Source organism: Wyeomyia smithii, chromosome 2 (genome assembly GCF_029784165.1).
Source record: "Wyeomyia smithii strain HCP4-BCI-WySm-NY-G18 chromosome 2, ASM2978416v1, whole genome shotgun sequence".
NCBI classification, from domain to species: domain Eukaryota; kingdom Metazoa; phylum Arthropoda; class Insecta; order Diptera; family Culicidae; genus Wyeomyia; species Wyeomyia smithii.
Genome location: NC_073695.1, coordinates 122,694,652 through 122,714,991, shown reverse-complemented (window position 1 = coordinate 122,714,991; position 20,340 = coordinate 122,694,652). Strand labels below are relative to the sequence as shown.

Below are 20,340 nucleotides of genomic sequence, written 5' to 3'. Positions count from 1 at the left end.
GTTAACTCACACCAAATTTTCATTGCTGGAAACCAGCAAAATTTTGCTAATTTTTGGTGTGCTGTGTTTCCAGCAATCTGTTCAGCAAAATGAAATTTGCTGATTATTCAGTAATGCACAATTGCATAAAAATGACAGATCGTTTGCTGCATGTTCAGTAAAACCAAATACAAATTGCTGATTGTCAGCTTTGACAATTCGCTGTACATTCAGCAAAGCATAAATCAATGTACTGGTTAACCAGTTAGTTCAAGGGAACCATGTTTCCCTCAGGCACCAGCTTCCATCCGCCCATCGGATCATAGCCAAATTACTGTTGAACTAAAGATGTATGATTATCATTTCAACCTTTAAGTTCATCTAGCCCAACAGTGACTTAGCTATGGTCCCATATCCGCTATCAGGAGCTTAAAGATGATCCCGTACCAGCTGCACAGCGATTTGGCGCGTTTTACTAATGTCAGCTTGACGTAAAATATTTTGACATATCAATTCTTTCGCTGGATTCCAGCAAACATTCATTTACTGTTTTCTGTTCAGCAAATAGATTTGCTGTATTTTTGCGGATCACTGAGTCGATTACTGGTTTTCAGTAAATTTATCAATGAAATACTGGTTCACAGCAAAAATAAAATTACTGGACGGAATTCAGTAAACTGTAGAACTGAATTACAGTAAACTTTTGAAAAAAATGCTGTGATTCAGTAAACAAGTGATTTGCTGATACACTTTCAGCAATGTACTTTGCTGAACCATAAAGAGAATTTTTGGTGTGATAGTTCTGTTCAGGTTTTACTGGTGTAAATCAAGTACAAAATTGTTCCAAAAATAGACCACCGCTGACGATGCCCTAATAATAAATGTTTTTTGCCTTACACTATAAAAAAATTCCACGTCGAAGTGAAGTGATTTGCTGTTGAATTCGCACTACTTGCCTAACATTTCGAAGTAAAAAGAAAATCTTTTGGAATATTTTAATGCAAAGAACGATAAAATCAACAGCGAATCACTTGACTTTCTGTTGTTATGATCATCTCTTTTGAAATGCCTATGTTTGAGATAAGGAATGTCGATCATTTGGATATTATCAGCTAATCACAATAAATCTTTTGATCTTTTAATTGTTATTTATTTTAGATTTTTTCATTTTTTTTAAATCTCAGATTTTCAATTACAAAATGATTTCTTTCATCATGTCGGTGCAACCGATTTCAGGAGCTGTAAAGTAAAGAGTTGTATTATTGTTATTTTAATATCAAAGATTCAACAAAACTTACTTTCAAACAAATTGTTAATCTCTGGGGACAATGTGCTGCTTACGCCTTTCGTCACCGTCACTATTTTTGTTTCGCCTCATGGTTTTGACGTTTGTCAATTGATATTGCAGCTGTAATTCAATTGATTTAAACAGTGGTGCAAATACAAGAGATATTCATTATAATATGATGGTGATTTCCATTGAACAGTTTTCAACGCAAGATCATTTCGTTGGAAAATGTTAATCATTGTGAAATCAACACAAAATCACTTCAATTTGCAGTGCCACGTGACGAATTGAATCAAGTGCAAAAATACTTGAAGTAATCGTGCCATTTATTTACAGTGTATGTATCGATACTGGTATCGCCTTTTTCCAATATCGATGTATTTTTTGCTTGTTATTTAGCTTAGTCAACATCAACTTTGCTTATCTTTACTTTTTCCATCACTGGTCATATGAAAAATTTCCTGAAGTGAAGATTCGTCTCCCACAAGTGATTAAGGATGTCCAAAGCAGTAAAGACCCAGCTGGAAGTAAAGGCTAAATGCGAACAGTTGCAGCAGTCGTTGAAAGAGTTATCCGACTGGGAAAAGGAAATGAAGAAAGAGACTGCCAAGCATCAACAACAGAGGGATGAGGTTAGTTATCGAAGACGTATTCCAGAATAGTCGACGAATAGTACAATCGGCAAAAGTTTTAAAATTATGTCTTAATATACAATAAAGTCGCTTTTTACACGGGGAATACGTGCCGCGTAAAAAAAACCGTATAAATTTCGGAATCCGCGCAAAAAAAAACAGCGTTAATTCTGCATTCCGAGTGGAGGGAAACCGAAATCCGCGCAAAAAAAAACCGCGTAAATTCTGGAATCCGCGTAAAAAAACCGCGTAAATTCCGGAATCCGCGTAAAAAAACGCGTAAATTCCGGAATTCGCGTAAAACGCGACCTTAGTGTACAAAAGTTTATAGTTTAGTCCTGAGAGTTTAGTCTAATGTGAATCTCTATTATTAACTTGTTTGTTGAAGATGTAATAACTTATAGGTACGGTGGGTTATGTGAAAAAAATAAAATAGACTATTATATATATACCTAATCATTCTTTTTTGTTAATAAATATCAATGATCTTGTGATTTGACACAACCACTTAAAAAAAAATACGACCGCATCGAAAGTAGATGATTTTATATTTTAATCAAATTTGACATGGCGCATTAGTACATAACTATCATGAAGCCAGTTTTATGCTGGAATTTATTTGCGATCATCAACGTTATTATATCCTGTAGTATTCCAATACCTTTAGCGAGTAGTAATTTCTACTTGGATGTTCTTTATGCTCATGAGGAAAATGGGAGCAGTAATCATTTCGTTCAAATTGGAGTCTTTGGCTCCAACTTAGGGCGTGTATGCCGAGCTAGGTACTCAGTGGTCGCGGAAAAAAGCAACTAGCAATACCGAAAAATCGATGGGGCGAAATTATGGACCAGTATTAACAGCCGGGAACTCCAGTGTTGACGAATTTTTCTTCGGGGCGAACCAGCCACTGGTTTAAAACCCCACAATGAAAAAGCTACTACTACTAATAGATTGATTTTAAGCACATTTGGAGTCATTGACGCGGTAATAGAAATATTCAAAATTTGTTTTGTTGTTATGATTGCCGGTAACAATTGATTTTTCGTTTTAGGAAGTTAGTTATTTTAGTTATTTTTTAAATTAAAAATTATACAGGGTGCAATACAGTCTGAAGCGTTCACCTACAAGAAGAGTAAATTCTCAACTCTTCTCTTTTTTTTTCAGCGACGTGCTATTCCACCAATTAGAAGTTATACTAGTAAAATGCAAAAATTCGTCGAGGATCAAAATGTAACAGAGAAGAAGCATTTTTTTAATAACGATTCATCTAGTGAGGTTGAAAATCTGCAAGATGCGGAATTGTTTAACCAAAAAGGAATAGAGTTTTGTAAACGCACCAAGGAAGGAGAGGATTTGAACATGTATAAACAAAGATATGGTCAAACGGCCATTGATATGTTTACCAGAGCAATCGAAATAAATAGTATAAATCCTACTTATTTCGTTAATCGAGCTCTCTGTTATTTCAATTTGGAACGGTATGAGGATACTATAACCGATTGTAATACTGCTATATCATTAGATAGCAAACACGTAGCAGCACACTACCGACGAATGAAGGCTTTCGAGCATTTGGGCAAAAACTTGTTGGCCTATCAGAGTTGTCAACAATTATTGAAACTGGCCAACAATGCGGAAGAGCTGTCGAAAATTGAAAAGGACAAAGAAAGATTAATGACGAGATTGAAACAAGAAGCAGACAAGTTCAAACTACAGGGAAATACTGAACTTGCCAACAAAAACTATGCTAAAGCTTGCGAGTATTTTTCAAAAGCAATTCATGTATTCGAGGGTGATCCAATCTACTATCACAATCGTAGCCTGTGTTACTTTCATCTGAAGAATTATGAAAACTGTCTCGAAGACTGCGATAAAGCGATTGAACTAGATGAGGGTTACTTTCGTCCTTATTATCAACGAATGCGAGTGCGTGAACAAAAAAGAGAATATTTTAAGGCAATAATTGACTGCAAGAAGTTTCTTGAGTTAGTAAAAGATGAAAAGCAGAGGCTGACCGCCAAAAAAGATCTGGAGCGTTTACAACGTTTGTTGGAACGTGAAAAGGAACCGAACCTTATCAAATGGAGTGAACTGAGTAAGAATGCCGCTTTGATTAGTTTCATTAACAAGCCTCCTCATCTTCGATCAAAGGTATTTTTGTAATGAATGAACGTTCCTGTATTTTTATTTTATTTTCATTGTTTTTAGTATCCGCTCAAGCGAATTCACATCTCTGAGGACAACTCATCCAGTGATACTAAAACTGTTCCTTCAAACTACGTCGTGGCTTCCGATTATGAAACCATTCCGGACGCTGTTATCGATAAAATGTTTAATAACAACACTGGAGAAAGGGTAGATGATATAAAACAGGATACTAACACGCAACACCAAGATTTCCTGAAATCTATGCCAAAGTTGAAAAATTGTTTTTCACCACCAGTTACTCCATCTAGTCCTCCAAAAGATATATTATGCAACCAGAACTCGCCGGTTGATCACCGCGATTCTTCAGTTGGTATTGAGGAATGTGAGCTTATTGGTGACGCTAATTTCTCACAGACTAAACATGAAAAGGACATGATTAACCAGGAAAATGTAAGTTATTTAAATTATTTTCCCGTATTTCACAAGCAGCAGTGATATTTTTGTAGCAATTGCAACCAGAATCAACAGGTAATGAGAATATTCAGAAATCCGAAGTGAGTTTTCAGTGGGCCGCCATTCCTTCTACCACAGTCGAGTTTTATCAAACCTGGATTAATTTGCAAAATCCACTAGACAAATTTCAGTTCTTGAAGGTAAGGATAAGCATTTATACTATCGTTCGTGTTTTGATGAATTATCACTTCTTTAGGTTGTCGAGAATGGCCCACTTGACAAATTGCTCGGAGTGAATTTATCGCCTCCTATGCTCTCCGAGATACTACTGTTACTTGATCAATACAGTAAAAAACAGAATCATTGTCCTCTCAAAATTCTTTCGAAGATTGCGATAAATTCTCAGATCGAGATACTCATGCTACTGTTGAATGACAAAGACAAGAATTGTAAGTTTTGTGATTTCAGATCTAGTTTTTATCATAATTTTCAATTTATTCCTATATTACCAGGTTTGTCCAACTTGCTAAAATTAACGGAATCCATGCAGGGAAATAACGATTCTATACGAGAAATTAAAAAACGATTCCAATTTTGAAGCTGGTGCGATTAAAAATTCTGTCGACTGAATAGAAGAGAAGAGAATAGGAGAAAGAAGAAACGAGAATAGAAGAAAGAACTTCACATGTGTTTTTACGTAGTTTCATGAATAACAATTGACTGTGAGATTCTGTGAATACAAATGTATCATAAATGTGAATCGGAAATATGAAAATTAAAGCAGTTAATTTGGTTTCTATTTCTTTATTTGGTTTGTAGAAAACAATTTGAAAGCTTAGAAGTAAATAATACGACAGCTATTAAGCTCTGGCACAAAGTAGGAAAATTGCAACGTATAAAATACACAGTTAGATATAGATGGTTTTATTAAATTAGTGGTTGCTTGTTGGTCATAATATTGGTAACTAGTAGGATTGTAGTTCTAAAGACTAATTTGTTCTATTACATTGTTTCTACCTTCCAAAATATATATTTCGGCTCCTTTTTGTGGGCTCGTTGCAAAAACGAGCTCCTCCAAGTTCCTACCTTTCGCCTGAGGAAGATTAGCGTAGTACCTCTGACTCAAACATTTTATATAATGCAAGCTTTCGTCAGTTCCATCGCATAATGCTACTATACAGCCTCCCCAGCTAAAAAAGCACATTAATTACTAGTGAGTGATTTATACAAACGTATTTGTTCATTACCCTGCTCCTGTAAGTCTTGCACCAATGCCTAAAGCGTCGGACAGTTGAACTAGTTTATCTAAATTGGGGTGAGAACATTCATACAACGTTTTCAGACTTTCGTGGGACTCTCTCATTAGTCGCTTCATTGCTTGAATCGCTCCTTCTGATTGCTGCTGAGCAACCTCGATAAACATGTGGACGCGCATCGACTCTGGAAATTAAGCAATATGTTCATTGGCCTTGGATGGGATAAATGGCAGTAATAGGCGATAGTTTTGACCACAGAACCGTTATCTAATGAATTTTTTTAGGGGTGAGAATTTTGTTTCATTAAGTGCGTTTATCAAATTATCTGGACAATTTCATTTCTTTTTGCTGTAAACCGAGAAAACTCAAAGGTGTCAAAATGATTGGAGAATATTTTTGTCAGTTGAAACAAAATGAAATGAGAAAACCAATATTACAGTTATTACTAAAACTATTCTGAGCATCACTGTACCTTCAATTTCAGTCAGGTCTATTTCGTGACGTTTGGAATATAATAGAAGGATTAAAAATAATACAGTGGAAGTGACCGGATTGAAGACTATGGAAAAAACAGCACTTATCTAATGTTTAAAAACTAATAAGATTTTGGAACTCTGCAGATTTGAATGAAATTTTTAATAAATTAAAGATTTATGCTGAATATGGAACAATTAAAAAAATATTGTTTTTCGCGTTGTTACCTTGCAATACATGTAGCGCTCTTTGTTTTAGTTTGAAAATCTGAGCAGTCTTCGTATTAGCGGTCAGTAAGTTTTCTACAAAATCATCGTGCTCGATTTCAAATATTTCCAGCAGGTCTGCCTTACTGTAAGCTATTTGTGTCAAGTAGTTCTTTACTAGAGTTTCCATTTCTTCCAGCGAATAACTGAGAGCTTGTTGAAGATCGGCGAAGCGACTAATCTGGCGCCATTCGAGCTGCATTTGTTTAGCTAGAAATCTTCAAAATATTTTTTACATGCTGATTTCTTAAATTTACATGTTTTACGTACCGACAGGCCAATTTGCATTCAACAACCCGTTGATTGAAGTCAGAAGTAGCAGCTTTGTTAGCTTCTGTTAGACTATTGGCGATAACGAAAACCGCATTTTTTGGAAGATTAACTGAAGTTGCTCTTAAAGGGTTCCATTCTATGAACTGCGCACAACCTTTTCTAGCCAGGTAGGCAATTGCTTGATCCATTCCGCCACCCTGTGTCCCAATGTAACGCTCACAGTCAGCGGATATTGTTGCTAAAGTTTGTTTCTCTAATGGTACCTATATTTCAGATGGTAAACGCTATTGATATCACTTATCTTTTGGAAATAGCAGAATAAGTTACATTATGAAGATAAGCTGAACACAGTACAGAGGCACTAACGATTGCACTGGAGCTTGATAAACCGGATGCCGGAGGGATGTTTCCAGATAGTACGATTAACATTCCTTTCGCATTGGAGGGTCTTTTGTATTCTAGAATTCCCTTAATTCCACATAAAAAATATTTGTACCACTCGGGACCCCCACATGGGTCGATTCTAAGAAGAGGAGGGTAGCAATAATTTTAGTCATATCTCAAAATAAATATTTCTTGACCTACGTAAATGTGTTTACATTGCACTTGAAAGGTTTGTACTTTGAATCGATGTTCTTCAGATGGATTAAATTATCTTCGGATGGAGCAACTGCAACGAGAATTGTTTGTTCTACGGCCATCGGTAACACCGGGTAACCACAATAATCCACATGTTCACCAATTATATTCACTCTGCAAGAAATTTCAAAATTCAGTTGAATATTTATAAATCATCTTACAACTTAAACATATCTATCTTTTTGAAATCGCTGGCCAAAGGTTCAGTTATTCAATCTCGTACCTGTAATTAAAAATCCTCAAGTAGGATATGAATAATTCGGAATTCGCACAACGCTATTCCACATCTCTTAAAAGGGCTTGTAAAACAGTCAAACGATTAAAATTAGAAATATGGGCCGTACTACGGAAGCTTGGGCGAATAACTCATCTAAATTGAAATAGCTCAACTGAAAAAAAGAGCGTTCCTGTTAATTGTGGTGTTCTCAGCCAGCCCGGAAGTGTGTAGTCTTCAGGGACTAAAATGAAGTTTTCCTGTACGCATACGTAGAAGTGAGTAACCCAGCGAGCAATTACTCTGCGTCCTTTTGACGAACTTCTATCTTTGATAGGGTAACCAAAATTCACAGGAATGGTTAAAAAGCTACAATCTATTTTTTCTTCCAGTTTCAGGTATAACTTAAAACCTGTGTTGAAATCGTTATGCGATAATTCATTCTTCCGACCATGCTTTTAGGACTGAAACTTTCAAACTGCATCTCACTCACCAAGCGCCGTGAGATATATTCAGGTTTACCATTTCTTTAAAAGTCCCCACACGCGTCGGACTTTTTGGCGAAATTTAAATTGACAAAAAAAAAAGAAAATAAATATATGTATTTTTTAGAACTTACATGATTTTTCAAAAATACAAGTAGCATAATAGATTGTTAAAAGCATTTAAAACGCATGGGTAATTTTGTTTTGCCAAAAATAATCTACAGTTTTTTTTCTTTAATTTTATTATTTAATTGCGTATTTTTCTCCAGTACCCTCATCTCACCCCTCATACGATACCTAATTTGTGTACAACGCCTAATCTCCGCGTGAAAAGATTTTTCAATGTCTGCATACCATTTTTTTTTTCGATTCTTTTGTTCGCTGTTTATTTTGTTCAAATAATTTATGAATTATTTTCTCACCTTCCACTACAACGCACAATAAACTGTGGATGTCGATTAAATTCATTCACAAAATATGCTTTCAGCTGAGACACCCTATCGCAGTCAGTGGGTGTTTCGAGCACATTCACATAGGTGTCATCACCAACGCTCATCTTGACGTGGATTTCAAACAGAAAAGAGAAACGAAAACGTAAACAAAAGCGTCGATGAAGATATTTACTCAGCAAGAGAACTTTTTTACTAGACTTATTAACAAGCTTGTCTACACTGCCGGTCTCTGCGAGATAACTGAACGCAATCTAATTCGTACAGTCTGTTAAGTTGTTCAAATGTTATCATCACACAAACACTTTCTGGAGCAGATATATTTAATAACAAAAAAACTTCGTGATTGTACACTACCAAACTGATAGCGACAGAAGTGCGCAGCGACCTAACGCTTTATCAACTGGTTTCATTGATGGGCTAACTGCTGACGAATGTAATAGATGAGTAAAGTTTGAGCTTGGAATTGGAAAATAGGGGAAACGAACCACGCGATGTTAGTTTTCCAAAGCTCGAACATTTGTAAAAGTTATGCATGGTGCTTTCTGATTATCAACTTTCGATGCGTATGGCTTGTGGATTTTCAAAAGACATGCTTTGCAATTTACCCTATTGTACACGCTTGAATTACTTCATTTGGGAAATGTTTCCTATGCGAAGTACGACAAGTAATTAAAATCTTGCTCACAATTTTATTGATAGTTGAATTCTTAAGTTACACATAGCGTTATGAATATGAATTATGAATGAATTGAAGAGAAAATTAAAAATGCTTTACAACAAAATCTACTATATAAAAATGGAATTCTGTACGGCTTGATCTTATTGATATTATTCCCTCCGTCTCTGAGGTGTAAAGTAATCATCATCATTTTGAATCGTTCTAAATCAAAAATATCAGTGGTGACATGTAGGTTTTCTACATGAAAATGTTCGCTGATGTTCAGGAAAGACATTTTAGAAAAAATAATGGGTGTCTGATAACTAAAACTTGAGATATAATTCACAAAACTACGTAAAAAATGCAAAATTATGACTTTTTGTGCTGAATTTGCCTCTAAATCAAAATTTAAAGCGATGACATATGATTCTTTATTAATTAAAATGTTTGTTAATGTTCATTAAAGACATTTGAGTGAAAATTATTAGTATCTGATTACTAAAAATTGAGATATTATTCACAAAACTACGTTAAACGTGCAAAACTATGACTTTTTGTGCTATATTTGCCTCTGAATCAAAATTCAAAGCGATGACATATGATTCTTTTTACATAAAATTGTTTGTTAATGCACAGGAAAGACATTTAAGGAAAAATATTTAGTATCCGATAACTAAACCTTGAGATATTATTCACAAAACTGCGTGAAACATGCAAAATTATGACTTTTTATTCTCAATTCGTCTCCAAATCAAAATTCAAACTGATGACATGTGTTTCTTTTTTTATTAAAATGTTTGTTGATGTTTAGGAAAGACATTTGAGGAAAAATATCAGGTAACTGATTACTAAAACTCGAGATATTATTGACAAAACTACGTGAAACATGCAAAATTATGATTTTTTGAGCTGGATTTGCCTCTAAATCAAAACCCGAAGCTGTAATCTGTGATTTTTTCTGTAATAAAATGTTTGTTGATGTATAAAAAAGATATTTAGAAAAACTGTCTAAGAAAGGAATGACTTTTGAGTAAAAATAACGCTTTGTAAAACATACAAAATCATGAATTTTTGGGCTCAATTTGCCAATCAAAATTCAAACCCATGATATGCAATTATTTTTCATTTAAATATTTGTTGTTGCTTCAACATCTGCAAATATTTTTAAATCCATGTTTTGATTATGTGCGAGTCGAGCAGAAAAAAAATTACATTTCTGATGTTTTCGTAGTTTTGTGAATAGTAACACATTACGGGATTCGATTTACTTTTTTACTTTTACCTAAACTAGATCTTGGGACATTTGGCTGGAGGAAAGGCCGCATTTTACTGGTTTAAACATCGTTTAGGAGGCGACTTATGCATTATTTTTTTTTAATTTTTACGTAGTTTTGTGGATTGAAGCATTAACTTCTTCTCAGACGTATTTCTTTGGACACCAACAAACAATTTCACATGTCATCTTTTTAGATATATAGAGGCATCATGCTCAATTCTTATTACTTCGATTACTTTCTTTCAAAAGTTACATAAAAAGAGGTTTTACTGTAAACGATTATCGAATATCCGGACATCACCCGAATTTGGTATATTCGAAACTGAAATGACCCCACACAACATTTTACAAAATGGCGACTTCTGATTTCAGGAAAATAACCTGAAGTGGTATTTGGCCAACCATTTCAATACTTCCGAAAGTGGTACTCCATACGTCATTTTGATATCCGAAATGGCGACTTCCAGTTTCTGTAAAAGAGCCCAAAATCAGAACATGTAATCCCATATGAGTATTTCCGTTCTGTGCTTTCTTAGAATATTGAAGTACTTAAAGTGATGATGGACGTATAAGATGAGAAATTTTTTTTAAGTGAGTTGTGCTAATATTGCAATTAATTATTGATTCCTAATTTTGAAAACTTGGATCCCGAGCATCGCCGGGAACGTTCAACTAGTCTACTATATAAAAATGGAATTACGTAACGCTTGATCTTATTGATATTATTCCCTCCGTCTCTGTAGTGTACAGTAATCATTATCATTTAAAATCGTTCCAAATCAGAAAAATAAGCAGTGACATAAAGGTTTTTTAACCGGAAAATGTTCGCTGATGTTCAGGAAAGACATTCGGAGAAAAATAATTAGTATCTGATTACTACAATTTGAGATATTATTCACAAAACTACGTAAAACATGCAAAATTATGACTTTTCAAGCTGAATTTGCCTCTAAATCAAAATTCAAAGCGATGACATGTGATTTTTTTTTCAATAAAATGTTTGTTACGTTCAGGAAAGACATTCGAGGAAAATTAATTAGTATCTGATTACTAAAACTTAAGATATTATTCACAAAACTACGAAAAACATGCAAAATTGTGACTTTTTGTGCTAAATTTACCTCTAAACCAAAATTCAAAGCGATGACATGAGATCCTTTTTTCATTAAAATGTTTGTTAATGTTCAGGAAAGACATTCGAGGAAAAATAATTAATAGCTTATTACTAAAACTTGAAATATTATTCACAAAACTACGTAAGACATGCAAAATTATGACTTTTTTACTCAATTCGTCTCCAAATCAAAACTCAAAGAGATGGCTTGTGATTTTTTTTCATTAAAAAGTTCGTTGATGTTCAAGAAAGACATTCGGGTAAAAATAACAGGTATTTGATTACAAAAACTCGAGATAATAATCACAAAACTACGTGAAACATGCGAAATCATGACTTTTCATACTGAATTTGCCTCTAAATCAAAATTAGAATCTATGATCTGTGATTTTTTTTTTAAGATGAAATTAAGGGAAAATAATAAGTACCTGATCATTTGAAATTTAAATAATTTTGATAACGTGAAAAATGCAAAACCAAGATTTTTAGGCTTAATTTGTCTCTAAATCATAATTCAAAGCGATGACATATGATTTTTTTCAATGTCATGTTCATTAATGTTCAGGAATGACATTTGAGAAGAAATGATAGGTATCTGATTACTGAAAATGTAGATGTTTTTCACAAAACTAAGTAAAACGTGGAAAATCATGAATATTCAGGCCCAATTTCTCTGCAAATCAAAATTCAAAGCTATGATATGTGATTGTTTTCCAATAAAATGTTAGTTAATGTTCAGGAAATTCATTTGAGAAAAAATAACACGTATCTTATTGCTAAAAGTTGACATATTACTCAAAAAACTACGTATGTTCGAAACATTTTTGAAGATACAAAGAAACACCTTAAAATACTTTCTTTGATTTTTTTTTAAAACATATAATACATGCAAAACTTTGACTTTTTAAGCATAAGCTCAAATTGTATCTAAATCAAAATTCAAAACGATGACATGTGATTTTTCTTTCAATAAAATGTTTGTTTCTTTAACATTTCCAAATATTTTTTTGCAGAAAAATCCATGTTTTGAATCAGTGCGAGTCGAGCATAAAAAAATACATTTCTGATGTATTCGTAGATTTGTGAATAGTAACACATTACGGGATTCGATTTATTTTTTTACCTTCACCCAAACTAGATCTTTGAACATTTAGCTGGAGGAAAGGTCCCATTTCATTGGTTTGAACATAGATCAAGAGACGACTTAAGCATTAAAAGTCATTTTTTGTTTTCTACATAGTTTTGTGGATTAAAGCACAATTGTTAGTTATCAGAAAACCTTCACTTCTTCTCAGACGTGTTCCTTGGACACCAACAAACATATTCGTTTTGAAAAAAATCACAAGCATCTCTTTAGATTTCATTATAGAGGAGAAATAAGCATGAATGGTCATGCTCAATTCTTCTTACTTACTTTAATTTCCTAAAAAGAGGTTTTACTGTAAACGATTGTCAAATAGCCCGAATATCACCAATTATAGGTATATTCGAAACTGGGATGACTTCACACAACATTTTCCAAAACGGCGGTTTCCGGCTTCAGAAAAATAACCTAAAGTGGTATTTGGCCAACCATTTCAATAATTCCGAAAGTGGAACTCCATACTGTTATCTGTTCTCAAAATATTGAAGTATTTAAAGTGATGATGAACGTATATGATGTGAAATATTTTTTAAGCAAGTTGTGCTAAAGCAGTAATGAATTATAAAAAATGATTCTTAAATTAAAAACCTTTGATCCCGAGCATCGCCGGGAGCGTTCAACTAGTATATAATAATTCAAAAGTTTGCTCCCTTTTTAAAATTGTTCAAACATAGGAAATGAATGAATAAATCACGGCGTGTAGAAAGAACAACTTTATTTAAAAAAAATGGGCATCGCCAAGACCTTTACCATTTGAAAATATAGCTTTTTACCTTTCATTTGAGACCCTCCGGAAAATCATCCATCGCGGGCTTTCGAACAACTTTTTTTTTCATCAAAAAGAATTCTGACAGCAAAGCGTCTAACTACCGAGAGGATACTACGGTGCTACAAATGAAAATGAAAATGCAAGAGCTTTTGAAGTGAAACAGTGAAGGTTGTAAGTTTAGTCGAGTGTAACTTTCGCTCATACTAGAATTTTTTTCAAACACTCCTATAATTTGAAATTATGGTCAAAATGCCAGTTTTCTCACCTCGGCGCATGAAAATTATTTTTAATTCATTTGTTTTCCAACCGATTTTTTTAGCCGTTTTGGAAAGGGGAAAAATGGAGTTTTCAAAATATATACAGGTTTGTACTTACTTCATTAAAATATGTGAGTTATTCGAGCGTAAATCTAATATTTTAAACTTCTCCATGCAATTTTTCAACTTCACTTGAAATTTGTCAGTTACTTTTGTAAGAAAAGTACTACAAGTACATAAACAATTTGGAACTATATTCAATTACGAATAAAACAGAAGCTGTTCTATGTAAATCGGCAGAAATTTCGCTGAGTTTTATGTTTCTTAGGAAAATCAGAATTTTTTACTCTCATCGAACAATAATATTTGGACTGTTTATTTTGCGGTGCTGTAAATGGAAAAAATGCAGTTAGGATGTGACCAAATGTAGGTTGTAGCTCTAGTCGTGTGTTACTTACGCCCAAACTTGAAGTTTTTCAAATACCCCTAAAATTTGAAGCTATTGTCAAAACTCCGCCTTTAGACCGTGGTTCACATGTTTATTTTCAACTCTGTCATTTTTCCATCAATTCTTTATATATAGATCGTTTTGGAAAGGGAATAACCATAAATGACGTAACTTTTTTTGACCCCCCCATCGTAGCAGCACGCCGTGTCAGAATCGGCTTATTATGCAACTTCAATGCACCTCGGATTTTTCTTCACCGAAAGTTAGTTTAGGGTCAAAGCTTTCAAATGAAAGTGGTTTTAAAATATTCTATCGGGGAAAACTTCAATAAAACGAATTTGCATTTTTTCCAATGTTCCGACAATTTTTGTCTATTTATGAAGACACTAGGTTCACTGAAATTCATGGTATGATAACGTTATAAGCAATGTTTGTGTGTGTGTGTGTGTGAGAGAGAGAGAGAGAAAGAGAGAGAGAGAGAGAAAGAAAGATATGAAAACGGCACTCGTTCGCTAAAACTTGCAATGATTGTTTAGTTCCAATAAGACCTGAAAAAGTGAATAAATGCAACGAAATTACACAGTTACAAAAACTTTCGATCGAAGGATTCTATCTCTGTATTACAGTGGAATTGTAGAAGTATTTTACCAAAAATGGATTCATTTAAAGTTTTAATAAATAGGTACAAATGCGATGCATTTTCCCTTTGTGAAACTTGGCTTACTTCAAATATTGATCTCAACTTCCATGATTTTAATATTATTCGCCTTGATCGAGACACCCCATATGGAGGAGTACTTTTAGGGATTAAAAAGTGCTATTCTTTCTATCGTATTAACCTCCCCTCGATTCCAGCCATCGAAGTTGTCGCATGTCAAATGACAATACAAGGTAAAGAGCTTTGTATTGCCTCAATATATATTCCTCCCAGAGCACAGGTTGGGCAACGGTTGCTCTTTGATTTAATAGAACTTCTTCCCTCGCCACGTTTGATTTTGGGAGACTTCAACTCTCATGGTGTGGCTTGGGGTTCCCCCTACGATGATAGCCGCTCCTCTTTAATCTATAACCTTTGCGATGACTTCGACATGACTATTTTGAACAACGGTGAAATGACACGTATCCCGAAACCTCCAGCGCGCCCAAGCGCTTTGGATCTATCCTTATGTTCGACGTCGCTACGGTTGGATTGCACATGGAAGGTAATCCTCGATCCTCACGGTAGCGACCATTTGCCTATTCTTATTTCAATTAATAACAATTAATATTTCAATTAATAACTCGCACGCGACCAGTTGACATTCCGTATGACCTCACACGGAATGTCGATTGGAAGTTATACGAGGAAATGATTTCAAAAGCGGTCGAGTCGATTCAACATCACCCACCACTTGAAGAATACAACCTCCTCGCGGGCTTAATCCTCGACGCCGCGTTGCAAGCCCAAACGAAGAAATATCCCGGCGTAGCGATCAAAGAGCGGCCTCCAACTCCGTGGTGGGACAAAGAGTGCTCCGATGTCTCCACGCAAAGAGCCGACGCGTTTTTGGCCTTCCAGAAGGGAGGTATACCCGACGACTATATACGGTATTCGGAGCTTAATACCAAGCTTAAAAGCCTGGCTAAAGCAAAGAAACGCGGATGTTGGCGTCGGTTCGTAAACGAGACGTCGAGGGAGACATCGATGAGCACTCTTTGGAACACAGCCCGAAGAATGCGGAATCGCGTAACGGTCAACGAAAGCGGGGAGTCTTCAAGTCGGTGGATATTTGATTTTGCCAGGAAAGTATGTCCGGACTCTGTTCCTGCGCAAAACTTTGTTCGCGATACGTCTCCGGGTCACGACGCGATAGAATCACCTTTTACGATGGCAGAATTTTCAGTTGCCCTCCTGTCCTGTAACAATAACGCGCCTGGGTTAGATAGAATCAAATTCAACTTGTTGAAGAATCTACCCGGCAATGCCAAGAGGCGCTTGTTGAACTTGTTCAATAAGTTCCTGGAGCAAAACATTGTACCGCAGGATTGGAGGCAAGTGAAGGTGATCGCCATCCAAAAACCAGGGAAACCAGCTTCTGATCACAACTCTTATAGGCCGATTGCAATGCTATCCTGTATCCGGAAATTGATGGAAAAAATGATACTCCGTCGTTTAGACCACTGGGTCGAATCAAATGGTCTACTATCAGATACTCAATTTGGCTTCCGCCGTGCCAAAGGGACGAATGATTGTCTTGCGTTGCTTTCAACAGATATTCAGCTGGCGTATGCTCGCAAAGAACAAATGGCGTCTGCGTTCTTGGACATTAAGGGGGCTTTTGATTCCGTTTCTATTGACATTCTTTCGGGTAAACTTCACCGACAAGGATTTTCTCCAATTTTGAACAATTTTACGTTCCATAATCCCCAAGGTATCGACGAACCCGTGGTTCAAGGGGTTGGATGTAGGTCGGGATTTCATTTGCGTGATGTCCCGGCTTATGTCCAATCACTATAGATTTGACGCGCATCTCCGTCGTTTTGGGCTCGGGGAAAGTGGTATCTGTGCCTGTGGTGAAGGTTATCACGACAAAGAGCACGTTGTTTGGTCATGCCCTGTACACCGTGACGCCAGGTCTAAATTAATAGCTTCCCTGCAGGCCGAAGGTAGGCAGTCGGCTGTTCCTGTTCGTGATGTCTTGGCGAGCTGTGACCTATCCTACATGTCCCTTATATACGTTTTCCTGAAATCCATCCACGCCCCAGTTTAGTCCTACCCCCTTTCGCCTGCATCCAGCCTAACGACAAGAACACGTTAAGACCCCGGATCCGGAAACAGCAATCAGACCCGCACGATACTCTCAAGGCCCGAGGGAGACAACCCAATATGCCAGTCCGTAATATCTTGGCCCAGCAGCGGAACATGTGCTTACCTATGGCAATGAAAACCATCATACAGTAAACCAGTGCTTTTAATGCAAAATATTATAGCTTTAAGTTACATTTAGTTTCAGCTCGTAGTCGGCAGCGAGGATAAAAAATTTGCTTTTACTTATTAAGATACTTTAGAAAGTAAGCTACCAGATATAATTGGCGCCGTTAAACATTAAATTGTATTTGTGCCGTGTCAAATAAATTATAGATGAACAAAAAAAAAACTTTCGATGCTGGCTGAGAATCCTCAACATCATGTGGTTTCGAAGACCATTCGAAACAAGTCAACAAATGATCAATCCATGGTAAGTTTCACTAGTTCGAGGGGAAAACCTAGACGTACACGGGGAAATTAGAGTATTAGTCAATTACAGTGTTTTTAGGGACACTTTTTTTTTTTAAAATGTGCCCACTTGATTTGTTAAGGAAAGTTTAAGGCAACTTAATTGTCTATCTGAAAAACATTTTGGAAAAATAAAAGAAAACTGAGATGACCTTTTATCAAATTTTAATTAAATTTTGGTTTCTATTATTTTTTAAGAATCTTGAATTCTATTCCGCCAATACTTTTCGATGAAAGTTCAGACTAAAACTCATGTTTTCTTTATCTCACAGTCACTTCTTTATTTATAAAAATATGCAAAGTTGTTTTGGGTAGTGAGGCCTACACACTCATAAAGGTTTATTGAATTTTGATAGGGTGCTGCCAACGTCTGATCGGCACAGGGTTGTAGACAAGCTAAACAGTTTTACTATCCGAACTCTGGAACCGCCAGAAAGCTACTTAGTCTAAATCGTAGTGACCTACGGATAATCACGGGACTCCTCACCGGACACTGTCCCGCTTTTTATCATTTAAAGAAAATCGGCGTAGTGTTGAACGACACCTGCCGATTCTGCAAATCTGAACCAGAGAGTTCAGAGCATTTGCTTTGCTCTTGCGAAGCTCTTGCTCCCTCTAGGTACAACTTCTTAAGAAGTTACCTTTTAACCCCATACCAAGTATGGAGCTCCAATCCCAAGCAGGTCATTAGTTTCATCAACTATGTTGTACCTAATTGGGGTACAGGTTTACAACAAAACAGTTCTACTCCATCAATGAGTACGAGCAATCCGTAACCTGTGCACAGCAATCGGGGCCCGCCACAAAAGACAATCAGCAAGAATGTCGCAGTGACATTTCAGTACCCAGTGCCCTTCAGGCATACAGAAGGAACGTCTGATCGAGCTGGCACGAAATCCTTCACAACTTTTGTTCGAATTCTGCACAACAAATGTGTGAATTGCGTAATGCAAGATTTGTACAATGAATACATTTACATAGGTCGAAACCAGAATTGATATCATATCCAAAAAAAAAATCGTGATGTTTTGGTCAAGCGAACGATCAGTTTAGGGACACTAAAAAAACCGTGGTTTATTTTCGTGAGCCGATTCATGGTTTTACCAAACCTAATGCCTTCTTTATTGTTAAGCTTCGCAACAGAGCTTATTTATGGATATCGTAAATTCACCAATTATTTTTGCGAAAGCTGGTTGGCTTAAGGATATCCAATAACTCTGAAGATTCGAAGATACTATAAAATTTAATGTAACTGAGCTTTGCAGCAAACAAAGGAACACACTATTGAAACTATTCACCATGATTCTGCTAAAACATGGATGAATCATTAAGTTCCTTAAACTCATGAAAGATATCAGCAGAACATCATACAACAACTAAAATCAGTGCGCAAATATGGAAAATAACCAACACTGCAAGTGTATTCATTATTTTCGCCATCACTTTACATGAAACCACAGTAAAAATAATACATTATCATAAACGTTTTGTATTATTCTTTGCCTATTGAAAAAAATCATTTTGTACACACTACTACACTGGGGTGTGCAATATTCCCGGGAATTGACTTCCCGGGAAACGGGAATGGAAAATCTCATTTCCCGGGAATTCCAAGGAACCGGGAATGGAGAAAAATTCTTAGCAAAAATGAGATTTCAAATAAAGTTTATTAATAAAAGGTATCAAACAATCGTTTATAATTTCATTATCAATTCGCATGAAAAACGGATTGAAAAACAAAAATTATTCAAGTTTACTCCAGAAATTCATGATCGGTTTTTGAGGTAAATGTTAGCAGAAGAGTAGGTTTCAGGGTTTTTTATGCCGTCGAACAATCGTCTCAGATCCGCTGACGATAAATTTATCGTCAAGCCCAAATAATGCAATTCCCTTCTGTAAAACTTTGCTTAAGATCGCTGAATCACCGAATTCTGATTTCTAGAATACCTTTAAATCACCGATTCCAGCTTTTGCTACATTTCATTAGAAACTGAAGAGTTCAACACTTTTAGTTTGTTGAAGATAAAGCTGAGTGTTTGGCAGGCAGGTTAAAGAGCATTTGAATGCCTACGTAATTAATGTAAAATCGCGGCCTCGACCTAAGTTACACTGACTGAGTTTTTTTAATTTATTCCCTTTTTGTCGTATTGATTTACGAGTTTCAATTTTTTTTATCAATTTACAGGTGTTAAAATTTTTTATCAATAAACAAAGAAAAAATCAAGCAACTATCCGCTTGATAGTAAACTCACTAGCAAAAAAAGGACATTATACGAAGATAATATTTCCTAATTTTTCGTTTACTGAATAAGACAGCATATATTTTTGACAAATAATTTAACCAAATAATTTGATATTACACGGCAAGCAAATATTGAACGTCATTTCAAGCAAATATTTGCTCCGTATAATGCACACTTTGAGGCTGCTTTACACTTTTACGACGTAAGCTCCGTGTTTTGATACGATATATAGTTTTATTGCGGGAAAAGGTAATTCCCGGGAAATCGTTCCCGAGATTGCAAACCCTATACTACACTACACAGTTTCCCCATTATTCAATTCAACCCCCTTCCCCCCCCCATTCACTCTCTCTTTCATCTACACATACACACACACTCATACAGACACTGTTTATATCGTTACAAAACCATATGTTGCAATGTATTTAGCGTCTCCGCAAAAATGATGGAAAAAGTGAAAAAAAAAATCAAACTCATTTTATTTTAGTTTTCCCCGATAGAATATTTTGAAACCACTTTCATTTGAAAGCTTGGACCCTAAACTAACTTCTGGTGAAGAAAAATCCGAGGTGCATTGAAGTTGCATAAAAAGCCGATTCTGACACGGCGTGAGAAG

General features: G+C 35.6%; 2 protein-coding genes across 6 annotated transcripts; one reads left to right on the top strand and one right to left on the bottom strand.

The window, feature by feature from the left end:
• The first annotated feature begins 1,638 nt into the window (after window positions 1-1,638).
• LOC129723545 (RNA polymerase II-associated protein 3) lies at window positions 1,639-5,299 on the top strand. Its single transcript, XM_055677825.1, has 6 exons — window positions 1,639-1,899; window positions 3,064-4,050; window positions 4,108-4,497; window positions 4,554-4,700; window positions 4,757-4,949; window positions 5,013-5,299. The coding sequence occupies exons 1-6, from the start codon at window positions 1,765-1,767 to the stop codon at window positions 5,096-5,098; spliced, it is 1,938 nt and encodes a 645-aa protein (XP_055533800.1). The 5' UTR covers window positions 1,639-1,764; the 3' UTR covers window positions 5,099-5,299.
• LOC129723546 (N-acetylgalactosamine kinase) lies at window positions 5,291-8,984 on the bottom strand. 5 transcript variants are annotated; one of them, XM_055677829.1, is made up of 8 exons: window positions 8,914-8,984; window positions 8,530-8,663; window positions 7,355-7,522; window positions 7,097-7,292; window positions 6,767-7,032; window positions 6,458-6,714; window positions 5,748-5,940; window positions 5,291-5,690 (listed from the first exon to the last, which is right to left on the bottom strand). In XM_055677829.1, the coding sequence occupies exons 2-8, from the start codon at window positions 8,661-8,663 to the stop codon at window positions 5,483-5,485; spliced, it is 1,422 nt and encodes a 473-aa protein (XP_055533804.1). In that variant the 5' UTR covers window positions 8,914-8,984; the 3' UTR covers window positions 5,291-5,482. The 5 variants fall into 5 exon arrangements, with proteins under 5 accessions (XP_055533804.1, XP_055533802.1, XP_055533801.1 ...); XM_055677827.1 differs by having other exon boundaries at window positions 8,753-8,980; XM_055677826.1 differs by having other exon boundaries at window positions 5,292-5,690; window positions 8,530-8,980.
• Between the last annotated feature and the right edge of the window lie 11,356 nt (window positions 8,985-20,340).